The 13,303-nt window shown below is 32.3% G+C and overlaps 1 protein-coding gene across 1 annotated transcript; it reads left to right on the forward strand.

The window, feature by feature from the left end:
* Positions 1–6,171: 6,171 nt before the first annotated feature.
* LOC112020392 (uncharacterized) lies at positions 6,172–7,790 on the forward strand. Its single transcript, XM_065778659.1, has 4 exons — positions 6,172–6,296; positions 6,564–6,694; positions 6,872–7,132; positions 7,474–7,790. The coding sequence occupies exons 1-4, from the start codon at positions 6,172–6,174 to the stop codon at positions 7,788–7,790; spliced, it is 834 nt and encodes a 277-aa protein (XP_065634731.1).
* Positions 7,791–13,303: the final 5,513 nt, after the last annotated feature.

A 13,303-nucleotide genomic window follows, 5' to 3' on the forward strand; every position in this document is an offset into this window, starting at 1 on the left:
TGAATGTATGTTTCTCGTTCACCCATCTACGACCATAAGTTAGCCAATTAATTCTCAAAAACCTTCTTTTAGTTCCAAATTTATTTATTAATCGATAAATAGCATACTCTATTGAAAAGGAAAAACACTGTAGACAGGGAGTATGCTAGAGACCATCATAGTCATATATGTAAATTACAATGATCAATAAAATCTAAAAGAGAATGGAAGGAAAAGAAACGCAAAGATGGCAGCCAGTGAAATAAGGAATTCAGAAAAAACAACTTCAGATCAGGGATGGTCCTTTAACGGTCCTCAAAACTTCTAGCATTACGTTCCTACTATGAACACCACATTAAGCAATGAGGAACTGCTTCCCAAATTCTTTTATACTGTGACACTCAAACCAACCTTGCCGAGAAGATAACATATCCAAAACTCTTAGCGGCTAACCCACTGAACACCAAATAAATTGAAAACCGTATTCCACAATTTTGAAGTTATAGGGCAAGGAAGCAAAAGGTGATCCACAGACTCCTCAGGACTTTTGCACATTTAACACCAATCTATCACAAAAATATGTTTTCGGGAAAACAATAGTTCCAATTTATTTAAGTGGATTTATCATATATCTTTGGGAAAACAATAGTTTTGTACGTCTCTTTCCATCTTGTCTAACTGTGAGGAAAATTGCTTATATAATATGGTTTATATTGATTTTGTGTTTGGGATAATCAAACGCTGTGGAGAAATCAGGAAGGCACTTACAAAATAATCAAACGCTGACTTATCTCAGGGTGTGTTTGGTATAATAGATTTTAGGAAAGATGGAAAAAAAAAGGAGAAAAAGTGAAGAGAGAAAACCTTTTTGAGGGTGGTTGGTTAGAAGGGAGGGAGGGAAAATGTGTGGTGGAGCTCAGCTGTTTTTTTCTTGAGTCCACCAGAAAGTTTTCTCCCCAAAATGAGGAAAAAATTGAGGGGAAGAAAATCACTCACCTTTTCTTTTCTTTTTCTTATTTTGTTTTTTGTTTTTTGTTTTTATCCCACTTGCACTGCATGTACATAATTATTTTTGCTAAAAATATGTGTTACTTTTTTGTTTGCAAATACACAATTTTTTTTGCTATAAAAAATGTGTTTTCTTTGTTTTATTTAATGGGGACATAATTGTAAATTTATACCAACTTCATTTTTCTATCCTCTCATTAGAGTATTCGCAGCAATGAAGGCAAAATTTTAGCTATTGAGTTACACAAAAAGTCACTTTATTTATTTTACTTACACACATGCTGCAGCAGTGAATTCATTTTAGCTTTCAACATAATAAAATAATATACACATCACAATAAAATAATATAATCACTACAATAAAATAATATATCATACTACAAAAAACAACTACAGCACCAACTACAACCACTCTACCATCAGCCATGGCCACCACCACCACTAGTCCACAGCAGGCAAAAAAAAAAAAAAAAAACCAAATCTTCAATTTTTTTCTTCAACCTAGACCAAATAAAATAAAAAATCATGAGAAACCCACCCACACCACCACTAGTCCACAGCAGGCAAAAAAAAAAAAAAAAAACCAAATCTTCAATTTTTTTCTTCAACCTAGACCAAATAAAATAAAAAATCATGAGAAACCCACCCGATCGACGGCATGGATCTGAGATTGATCGGCGGCAACATCCACACCCACCACCACGAAACCCACCCGAGCCACCCACTAATGCCGATGAACCCAGCCACAGCCCATTGATGCCGACAAACCCAACCACCCACCGACGTCAATCTACCCACACAACCACAATCACCACCACACCACAGCCAACAGAAAAAAAAAATAAAAAAACCAAGTAAGGGCAATATGGGTTGGCGGCGTGGATCGGGGCTAGGGTTTAGGGCGTGGATCAGCGGCAGAGTTTGCGGCGTGAGCTGGTGGCATGGGTTGGCAGCGTGGAGGTGGGCTAGCAACGGTGAGAGAGAGAGAGAGAGAGAGAGAGAGAGGGGTAATATTTTAATGCGGCTAGGAATATATTTTTTTTTTTTTAGCTCTAAGCTACAGTGCACATCTATCTATAGATGTGCGCTGTAGCAAATCATCTAAAAAAAATAAGTATAGCTCCACTGCTGGAGCAAGTTTTTTGTGTGCGAGGAGCTAAAATATACCAATATGGCTTTTTAGCACCATTACTGTGAATGCTCTTAGAGCATTAGTATTGGGAAATGCTAATGTCATATGTAAGGTGTATTTGGCATTTCAAGGGCCAAAATGTATTGCATTAGGGAATGCTAAAGGTAAGTATTGTAAATTTTTTTACAATACTGCTACAGAAATTCATATAAAAAACCTCTTTCTCTCAAATTTGGAAAAGAAAAAAAAAAAAAAAATCTTTTTTAGGATGTATAATTGTATAAATAAAATACTTCCTAAATGTAGATCTTGAGTTGTACATAATGTTACAACTTATAACCAAAAGTATGAATAATTTTAGTTATTTTATTACAACATCTTTTATTCCTAGTATTAATGATTATCATTCCTATTGAAATCTCCATTTTGTGTACCAAATGCACCCTAAGTTTATACGATGCAAATTTGAATATTCATATAGTAAAATAAACTCTCCAAATCAAGTAATCAATCAAGAAAGTATTCCTTATAAAAACAACCATGAAATTTAGTAATTCTTTCATAAAATCTATAATTCTTATGAATATCATGAAAGAAATCATGATTACCAATAGGTTGCCCATGAGCGATATCTCAATAATAGTTATGCATATTGCTAGCATGACCTTCTTTGGTATTCAAATCCAAATCAATGAGCATGTCACCAATCTCTTGGAATCCATAAGTCACCTTCTTATCACGAGTTTGAATCGCCGCCTTGAGGGCCCAAACCCCACAATCACCATCAAATGGCGTGATTGTTTTTGTCATTGTCTTTTTCTATACCAAGATGTTAACAAGCTCCATATTAATGAATGCAGAATGAAAGCGTGAAATAGGTTAGATCTCGTTCTAGCTTAACAAAACCTTTAAATCCATAAGCAATTTCTTAAATCCACAAACAAACAAAAAAAAAAAAAAAAAAAAAATCCACTACAAATAGAGAAAAGCCTCTTTGAAATTTTACCAATGAAATCTTGAAATCCATAAGCAATTTCTTAAATCCACAAACAAACAAAAAAAAAAAAAAAAAAAAAATCCACTACAAATAGAGAAAAGCCTCTTTGAAATTTTACCAATGAAATCTTGAACTTTTGCAATGGACAAGGAAGGGATGTGGCAAGATTGTCCACCCCTTCAAACCTGGCAAACGAGTTGGATCATGTTGATCGGGTTATGCGTTGATCCTTATTTTTTTATATGTAAAAAAAAAGAAAAAAGATTTATATTATCTTTTTTTTCCTTATAATACAAATAAAAGAATAAGGGTTTGTTTGGAATTGCTTATTTTGCCGAAACTGAAAATTTTTTGCTGAAAGTACTGTAGATAAAGGTAAAAATTAGCTGAAATAGTACAGTGGGACTCTTGAATAGTATCAAAAAGTGTAGTAAAACCTATGAATAATAGCAAAAATAAGTTGGCAAAAATAATTTTTGCCAAACACACTAAATAATAAAATATTAAAAAATAAAAGTTAAACAATTTTTTTTTTTAAATAGTTTCAACTTATGTCATTTGCTCCTGATGATAGCTTTTACAATATATAAATTTTTAAGTTTATATGATTTATAGTTCACTGATGATATCGTGATCATAAAAAGAACAAAAAAGAATACTAAATATTGTGGATCATAAAAAGTTTTTTAGTATAGTATATTATCACCATAATCAGTATTATAATGTGCTTGTGAAACTATGAAGAATGAATATATTGTCCTGTTCCCGTTTGAATTTGAATTGTGAAAAAAAAAAAAAAAAATCACTTTACAAATAGATTGAGTTTAGGTCAAGTACGGGTTGACCCAACCCAAAATTAATCAAGTTGGATATGGGTTGACCCGATATATTTTTTTTTTTATTATTTCGGGTCTGAAAATTATGGGTTGGGTTTTCATGTCCAATTTGGTCAGGTCCACCTTTTGTATGTTTTTTATTTTTTATTATCGTAGTTGTAAAGGTCATTGGTCATGAATTAAACTACATCGCTTATATTCCAAAAAAAATTCACAACATATCAAGTTCAGTTCGTGAAAATGTTTTGTCATTGATCTTATTGTTCTGCATTAGATATTTCCTGGGTGTGCAAGTGATCCCTACGGGGCTGTGATTGTGAGCAATAACAACATGGGATAGCATGTGGTAGCAAAGTCCTTTTTTTTTTTTTTTTAAAATGGATATACACTCTTTCACACACTTGGCCATAATTTGTACTGATTTATCAATTATCAATGTGGATTAAATTACATTACTTATATATGAGTCTATCATTGGTATTTAATAAAAAGAAATTCAATCATCATTTATCATATATTTAAGTTGTGTCAAAGTGAACGAACAAGTGTTTGGTTCCAAACGGTTCCAATTAACTCAAATGATAAAATATTTTATACCAAAAAACCAATTAGTGTTTTAAGCCTTGCACTATGAGACGGTGCAGGGATGAGTTTAGACTTTTTTACACCCACCCTGCCCCACCTTGATAAGAGTTATAATTGTAAATTTTTCATACTCTAAAACTCTATCATTTAAACAAACATTTCAATATTAGCATATTTTATTCTACCTAACATGGCTCTCTATCTTTATTTTGTTATGTGTTATACTATGAGATTTTTTTTTTGATAATATTATTAAATTTTTACTAAAAATTAGTTTGATTTGATGGGATAAATTTAGTTGTAATATAAAGTATATTTTTATTAGTGAAATAGGTTTCATTAAAAAAATTGTAATAGTTGTAAGGTAAGTTAACAAAAAGTAGAGATGTATGAGGTGGGGAATAGTTTTGCAAGGCCCTAAGAGGGCGAGATAAGGCAAGACAAAACCTTGCAGGACAGGGTGAAGACCCCATCCTTCGGCCCTATCCCACCCTGCCCCATTGCCATCCTTACCATAGGAAAAACCAGGGGTGGCGGCATGTTATAGTCAGGGGGTTCAAACGAACCCCCTGACCCGAAATTTATATATATATATATATATATAATATTTTTAAAAAAAAATTTTTGAACCCCCTGCAAATACAAATTTGACCCCCTCCCCATGAGCCCAACTTAAACTCCCAAAAAAAAAAAGTTCAAATAAAAATTTTGGTCTTTAATCTCAAAAATAAAAAGCCCATTAATCAAAATTTGAGAATCATAAATAAATAAAAAGGGTCAAATAAAACCTAAAAATTTATTGCTGCCTAACCTCTAAAATTTCTCATTATTCTACTTTACTCTTCAAACCCAAAGGAAAAAGGTTGCCTCTGCATCACACACACAAATCTGAAGCTGCTTGAGGCCCTGACTGTCCCTAATCTGCCGCTGCCACCGCCGCTTGGAAGGCCCTTCTGCCGCCGCTTGATCTGGTTTTCAGCTCCCTCTTTCTTTCACTATGAGTGAATCACCGTATGTATGTGTGGAGTTACCTATCTTTTGATATTTTTTGTTGAGTTTTTGAATCTTGGACTGTGTGTGTGGGAGCTATGGCGTGTGTTCTAAACTTTTGGTGTTTGTTGCTGAGTACTCAACTTGGGTTTTGAGTTTTTAAAGCAAAGTGTGACCATGTCTGACTATGTGTGGGCCTTTGGGGGTTAATGGGTTATAGAGTCAAAGAATTACAACTTATTACTTTTATTAGTTTATTGTTTTATTGTTGCTGAGTACTTGAGTAAAGTTTCTTTACTATTAGGTGTTGCAGGGTTGCTAAATTGCTGTAAGTGACTAAGTGTTCTGATATAAAGTTGAGTCATAACTTATTACTTTGACTATTTGACTAATTTGTAACTTGTGAGTAGATTTTTAATTTTGTTGAATGTGACTTAGGATTTGTGTGTGGTTGTTAGCTATGTGACTTAGTCAATACATTAACATTAAAGACAATAAAAATATAAAATATTTAAAGAATTGTAAACTTATAAATTAAAGAATTGCAAAAAATCACTTAATAACAATAATTAATATATTTATTGTATTAGAAAAAAAAATGTCAAATGAACTTATAGTTTATTTTTTGTTCTTTTGCTAGTACTATGGATAAATTTGTAATAAGGAAACCTCGTAGGCTGCAAGATTCATCTTCTACCCAAGATGCAGATCTTACTCAAGATTCATCTTCTACCCAAGATGCAGATTTTACTCAAGATTCATCTTCTAAGTATGGTCGTGTTGATGTAAACAATCTTCCTTCAGACCCTGAACTACGAAAAAAGATTTCATTTTATCATCCTAATGATCGAGATGAAATAAGAAGATATTTTTTGCAAAAAAAACCATGTCAACCTTATAAACACGATTTCCCTCAAACAAAAATTGGTGGACTTATGCGTTGATTTAATCCTAAATGGTTTAAAGAGTATGAAAGTTGGTTGGAATATAGTATTGAAAAGGATGCTGCATATTGTTTATATTGTTACCTATTTAGACAAGATGTTGGTATGCAATCTGGAGGGGACAGTTTTGTGACAAAAGGATTCAATAGTTGGAATAAGAAAGAAAAGCTAGACCTACATGTTGGAGGTGTTAATAGTGCCCATAACCAAGCTCTTAAGAATGGTGAAAATCTAATGAAGCAAAATCAACACATTCAAAGTGTTTAAAACTTTAATTCTGAAGGAGAATAAATCAGCATTTTATGTCCATTGCTTTGCTCATCAACTTCAGTTGACTCTTGTAGCTGTTGCTAACAAGCATACTGATATTGCTGAATTTTTAGCTTGGTTAATAAAATAGTAACTATTGTTGGAGCTTCTTGTAAAAGACGAGAATTTTTACGAAATGCACAGCTTGCCAAAATTACAGAAGCATCAAACTTGGGTGAACTTGAAAGTGGGCAAGGTTTGAACCAAGAGACAAGTCTTAAACGTGCTGGTGATACATGTTGGGGATCACATTATAGGACAATCCTCAACTTGATTTTGATGTTCTCTTCCACAGTTGATGTACTTGAGATGATTGAAAAGGATAGCCTACTCTCTGAGCAAAGAGTTGAAGGTCGATATATTTTAAGGTTAATTCTATCATTTGAATTTTCCTTTGCTTTACACTTGATGAAAAATATTTTGGGATCACAAATGAGTTGTCAATAGCATTGCAAAAGAAAAATCAAGATATTGTAAATGCTATGACACTTGTCAGAGTGTTTAAGCAACGATTGCAGATGATGAGAGATGATGAATGGGAAGTTCTATTGACTGAAGTATCCACATTTTTGTAGCAAGCATGATATTCCTATCTTGAACATGGAAGAAATATTTGTAGTTGGTGTGAGGCCACGACACAACGCCCCACAAATTACAAATTTACATCACTATCGTGTTGATCTATTTTTGAAGTCATAGATCTGCAACTTCAAGAGCTTAATAATCGTTTTTCAGAGGTGACTACTGAGTTGCTACTTTGTATGGCTTGCTTGAATCCAAGTGATTCGTTTTTGGCTTTTGATATACAAAAATTGACTCGTCTTGCAAAGTTCTATCCATCTGATTTTTCTGAGATAGATGTATTGGCACTTGATAATCAACTTCAGACTTACATTGTTGATATGCGCTCCAATGATGAGTTTTTAGAGTTAAAGGAATTGGGGACCTTGCTAGAAAGATGGTGGAGACAAAGAATGATGTTATATATCCATTGGTATATTTACTTGTGAAGTTAGTTTTGACCATTCCTGTTGCAACTGCAACAGTGGAAAGAAGTTTTTCAGCAATGAAATATATTAAGAATGAATTGCACAATCGAATGAGGGATCAGTGGTTAAATGATTGTTTGACTGTGTACATTGAAAAAAATATAGCTCGTAGGATTGATAATGAATCTATCATGCAACGGTTTCAAAATATGAAACCTTGTAGAAGACAATTGTAGAATTTCATGTTTTTTTTTTTTTTGGGATATTGATATATTTAAGTTTCTTTTGTTTTAAATTTTATATAATTTATGTTTCTTATTGACCCCCCGGACAAAAATTCTGAAACCGCCCCTACGAAAAACTATCTTAAAAAAAAAAAAAAAAAAAGTGTGTGTGCGGTCCTAGACTTTTTGCTGCCCTTCGTTCAAGTCAACTATATTGTACATGACATGGCCAAATCCCTGCCATTTAACAACACGTCACCACCTAAAAAGCAAATGCACCTTCAAAATATCTGTGTCGTGATTGTTTTACATTGGGGACAGGGAAACAGATAAAAGAACTCGTCGAGTCTTCTTGGAGCTGCATTATCGATGCTAGTGTTCTTAGATAAGGCGAGGGTAAGAAAGATTTTAAAGTTTTGAGTTAAGGTCCGGCATTTTTAAGCCTCATCTCGTATAAGCAGCATAATCATAAAACATGTCTAGGAGTTCGACTCACCCGACAGGGCTTGTTTGTGCAATTATGTAGCTCGCATAATTTATCAAAATAATAATAATAATAATAAAACATGTCTAGGCGTTTGATTAAATTCTAAGTTAAATTAGAAATTGCACCTTTTAACTTTGCCTAAAATTCAATTTGGTCTTGTAAATTCATTTTTGTTCAATTCATTTATCTAAGTTTCAAATTTATTCAATTTAGTGTTTCCATTTAAGAAGAGTTGTCAAATTTATTCAATTTAGTCATCCCGTTCACTTCTGTTAACTTTTCTTAAAATTCAAATCAATCTTGTATAAGATTATCTTAGGCGAAAACACCATTTTAATTTCTATATTTTAAGGTCATAGTCAATTTGGTCCCTACCATTAGCTCAGTAATAGAAAATGCTTACGTACCTAATAGTGTGCATAGTTGGCACACTTGGTTTATAAAATATTATTAAAAAATGACAGGTAAGTGATTGAATTGAAAAAAAATTAAAAATGAAAAAAAAATCTAAATTAAAAAGATAGAAAACAAAAATGAAAGATTATTTTCAGATTTTCTTGTACTTTCTTGTCAGCCAAACACAAAACTCAAAACTAGATTCGAACAAACAGCAAACCCAAATGTTTCGTCTTCCTCCTTTCACCATCTGTTTCTCTTTCTTTATCTAACTAATCTCTCTTCCTCACTTGCAAACCCAAAGCTCTCACTCTACAATCCACAATTGAACCCTCTAATGCTGAAGCACAAATCGGCCTCCATAGCCGTAGTCCTTACTCACTCTCTTCCTTCTTTGTTTCTCACCCTCTCAGCTCACCAAGCAAGTCAAAGATTTGAACCCAACAGTGGTGGGATATCATCCATTTTAGAATATAGCTTTTACAAAGGGTTTGAGAGAGATACGTTGGAGGGAAGCCAACTGTGCTTATGCCTAAGAAAGAAGAAGACAAACTTTTTTTCCCTGGGTAAAGACGAGCCTAGTTGGATAGATATGGCTTTGTTCAAAATTTCTTGTGTTTTTGGTAAATTTGATTTAGTCGCTGGTTGATTTTCGTGTCTGAGATTTATAAATTTAATTTGTTTTAGTGTTAAATTTGATTGGTTGTGTATTCGAATGAGCAAAACATACGAGAGTGACTGTTAATTGCTGAGTTCGTTCAAATCTGGTCCAAATGAGTTTTTTGTTTTTGTGTTTGGTTAGCAATAAATTGTAAGAAAAATTGGGATTGATGTTTCATTTTTGTTTTTATATCTTTTAAATACATTAAAAAAAAATTGTTTTTGTTATTTTTTTTCAATTTAAATGCTTGCAAGGAATTTTTTAATGTTTATTACAAATTTTAATAATATTTATAAGCCACGTAGGCGTGAAGTATGCCAACTATGCACATCGTTAACCACGTAAACATTTTCTATTAGTGAGTTGACGGTAGGGACCAAATGAACTATAAGTTAAAAATAACAGAGACCAAATTGACTGCTACCAAAATGTATAGACTAAATTGATTATGACTTTAAAATGTAGGGATCAAAATAGTGTTTTCAGACCACTTTTTGTGTTGGGGGGGGGGGGGGGGGGGGAGGGAGACAAATAAGTAAATAAATGACAACATATCCAACGAATGTAGGGAATTAATTTTGGTAAAAGAGGAGAGGGAGTTTTTCGTGGATATAAATTTTAATTGTTTGATTTTTTTCATTAATTAGTGAATTTTGGTTTGACTTGTACGTGTGGGTTTCAGTTAACTCGACTAGTAAAGTCCCTAATGATTGAATAAGATTTCTTGGGTTCATTTCCCACCTACTTCAAAAACCAATTGGCCTCTTGTCTTATTTTATTTCAAATAAGAGATCTTGGATTCAATTCCAAATTTTTAACTCGATTTCATCCCTTTATCATTTTTATCTTATTTATTTAAATTTTTGTATATTTGGGTCTTTGTTTTAAAAATTTCTCTTCAGTAGATGTCATGACTTTATTATTATTTTCAAACTTCCATTTCTTCGAAGGATCTCCTCTCTTTATGGTAATAAATATTAATGCATTTTTTTTCTTTATCAAGTTAATGCATGATCGTGATTAGGCAATATTTTTTTGGGTTATTTTACTAATTCAGTGACTGACATTAATGAGAGAAATTAAATCCAATAATTATAGCATTTAAAAATTAATGCCAGGGTGCATGACTTGGGGGGGGGGGGGTGTTGCTCCCTTAAATGATAAATAGGGGTTAGGTATTCACAGGTCTGTGCCCTCCTAATGACAAATAGGGGTTACGTATTCACAATTTTGTGCCCCATTTAACTTTAAGTGCCCGTTTGGTTGGGCGTTTTGAGCCCAAAAGTTAGCTTTTTAAAAAAGCCAGCCCCTTTTTAGCGTTTGGTGATAATAAAACGCAACTTTTTGACAAAAGTTATAAAACAGAAGAAATGCGCGTTTCAGTTATGCATTACATGTGGTCCATTTTGTAAAAGTTGGAGTTGAACAAAAATATTACCGTTGGTGGGTTTCTTTTTTTCCTAAATTGCCCATAGGTTTTTTTTATGCTCCTCTATGCTGCTGTGCTGCGGCTCTCATCTTCTTCTTCTTTTGTGCTGCTTCTTCCTCTTCTCTTCTCTATTTTTTATTTATTTACGTCTTACATATCTAATCTAAAAAAAAAAAACCTTTTGAAATCGGTAGAGTTTTTGATAAATGGAACCTTTGGAGACATGGAGTAGAGAGAGGGAGCTTGAGAGAGAGCTCAGATGGAGCTCAGACTTTTGTGTGTGTGTGTGTGTGTGTGTGGGGGGGGGGGGGGGGGGGCGCACTTTGTGTGGAGGAAAGTAAAAGAAAAGGAAGATAAGAAGATGAGGACAAAGTGAACGTGTGGATGAGAAAAAAGTAAAAGAAAAAAAAAAGAGTTTTTGGATTTGGGTAAAGTAATGTGAAAGAAATATAGAGCAGGAACACATATTATTTTACAACTTTTTTTTTTTTCATAACTGTGATATTATAGGGGTTGTGGTGGAGAAAAATTATGGGTACTAGAACAACTCATTTAAAAGATAAGTGTTAGTAAAATTTTATTTTACAAAAATTAATTTTAAATTAGTATTGTAAAAATATTGTGACATTTTATTATATCTCTAAACTTTTTAAGTTAACACTATTTTTCTTTAGAAAAAAATAGTACTATTGATAGAATATTTTTATAACAATTTCATAATAAAGTTTTCATAGTAAGTTATTATTAGTTCTCATCTAAACCTACTAGTGACATTTTTTTTTCTACCATTAACAACTTGTTATATAGACTTTATTGTGAAATTTTGTGAAAATATTGTGTCTATAACTTGCATTAAAAGAGGTAATTAAAACAAAGAATTCTCTTTATATAGACATAGTCTTTTTTAGTAATTTACCCCTCAAACTGCCACTTTTATAAGTGCTAGCCAAACACTCAGCTTTTTCAAAAAGAGGTAATTTACCCCTCAAATTGCCACTTTTATAAGTGCTAGCTAAACACTCAGCTTTTTCAAAAAGCACTTTTTAACAACTTTTACCAAACACTCAGCTTTTTGAAAATGCACTTTTTGAAAACTTCACTTTTTTATTATGCACTTTTACAAAAAGTTGAACCAAACTCACCCTAAGTATATTTCGGTCTTTGTTTTCAAACTTTCTCTTTAATAGATGTCATGTTTTTGTTATTATTTTCAAACTTCCATATCTTGGAAGGATCTCCACCCTTTATGGTAATAAATATTAATGCATTTTTTCTTCACCAAGTTAATGTTTGGCCGTGATTAGGCAATTCTTTTTCGAGCTATTTTACCAATTTAGTGATTGAGATTAATGAGAGAAATTAAATCCAATAAATATGAACATTTAAAAATTAATGCTAATTTAGTGATTGAGATTAATGAGAGAAATTAAATCCAATAAATATGAACATTTAAAAATTAATGCTAGAGTGCTATACTTTGGGGGGGGGGGGGGGAACAAATAAGTAAATGAATGACGACATATCCAATGAATGTAGGGAATTAATTTTGGAAAAAGGGGAGAGGGAGTTTTTCATGGATATAAATTTAAATTGTTTGATTTTCTCATTAATTAATGAATTTAGGTTTGACTTGTATATGTGGGTTTTAATTAGCTCAATTAATAAAGTATCTGATAGTTAAATAAGAGATTTTGGGTTTGATTTCTGCCTACACCAAACACCAATTGGCGTCTTGTCTTATTTTATTTCAAATAAGAGATCTTGAGTTTAATTCCAAATTTTTAACTCGATTTCATCTCTTTATCATTTTTATCTTATTTTATTTAAATTTGTGTATATTTGGGCCTTTGTTTTCAAAATTTCTCTTTAGTAAATGTCATGTCTTTATTATTATTTTCAAACTACCATGTCTTGGAAGGATCTCCTCTCTTTATGGTAATAAATATTAATGCATTTTTTCTTAATCAAGTTAATGCATGATCCTGATTAGGCAATATTTTTTTTGGGGCTATTTTACTAATTTAGTGATTGACATTAATGAGAGAAATTAAATCCAATAATTATGAGTGTTTAAAAATTAATGCTAGAGTGCAAGACATCATATCACATTAATGTTGGGAATTAATTTCGTAAAAGTGGGAGGAGGACTTTTCCGTGTGTATAAGTTTAAAATGCTTGATTTTCTCGTTAATTAATAAATTTAGGTTTGACTTGTACATTGAGAATTTAATTTAGCCCCGAATTCCTAATCTGTCATGGATGACCAAATTCAAAATGGGATTCAAATTTGGAATAATTTAAAAATATGTAGGAAATCTATATTGGAATTTTTTTTTA

This window comes from Quercus suber, unplaced genomic scaffold (assembly GCF_002906115.3).
Source record: "Quercus suber isolate HL8 unplaced genomic scaffold, Cork oak 2.0 scaffold_188, whole genome shotgun sequence".
NCBI classification, from domain to species: domain Eukaryota; kingdom Viridiplantae; phylum Streptophyta; class Magnoliopsida; order Fagales; family Fagaceae; genus Quercus; species Quercus suber.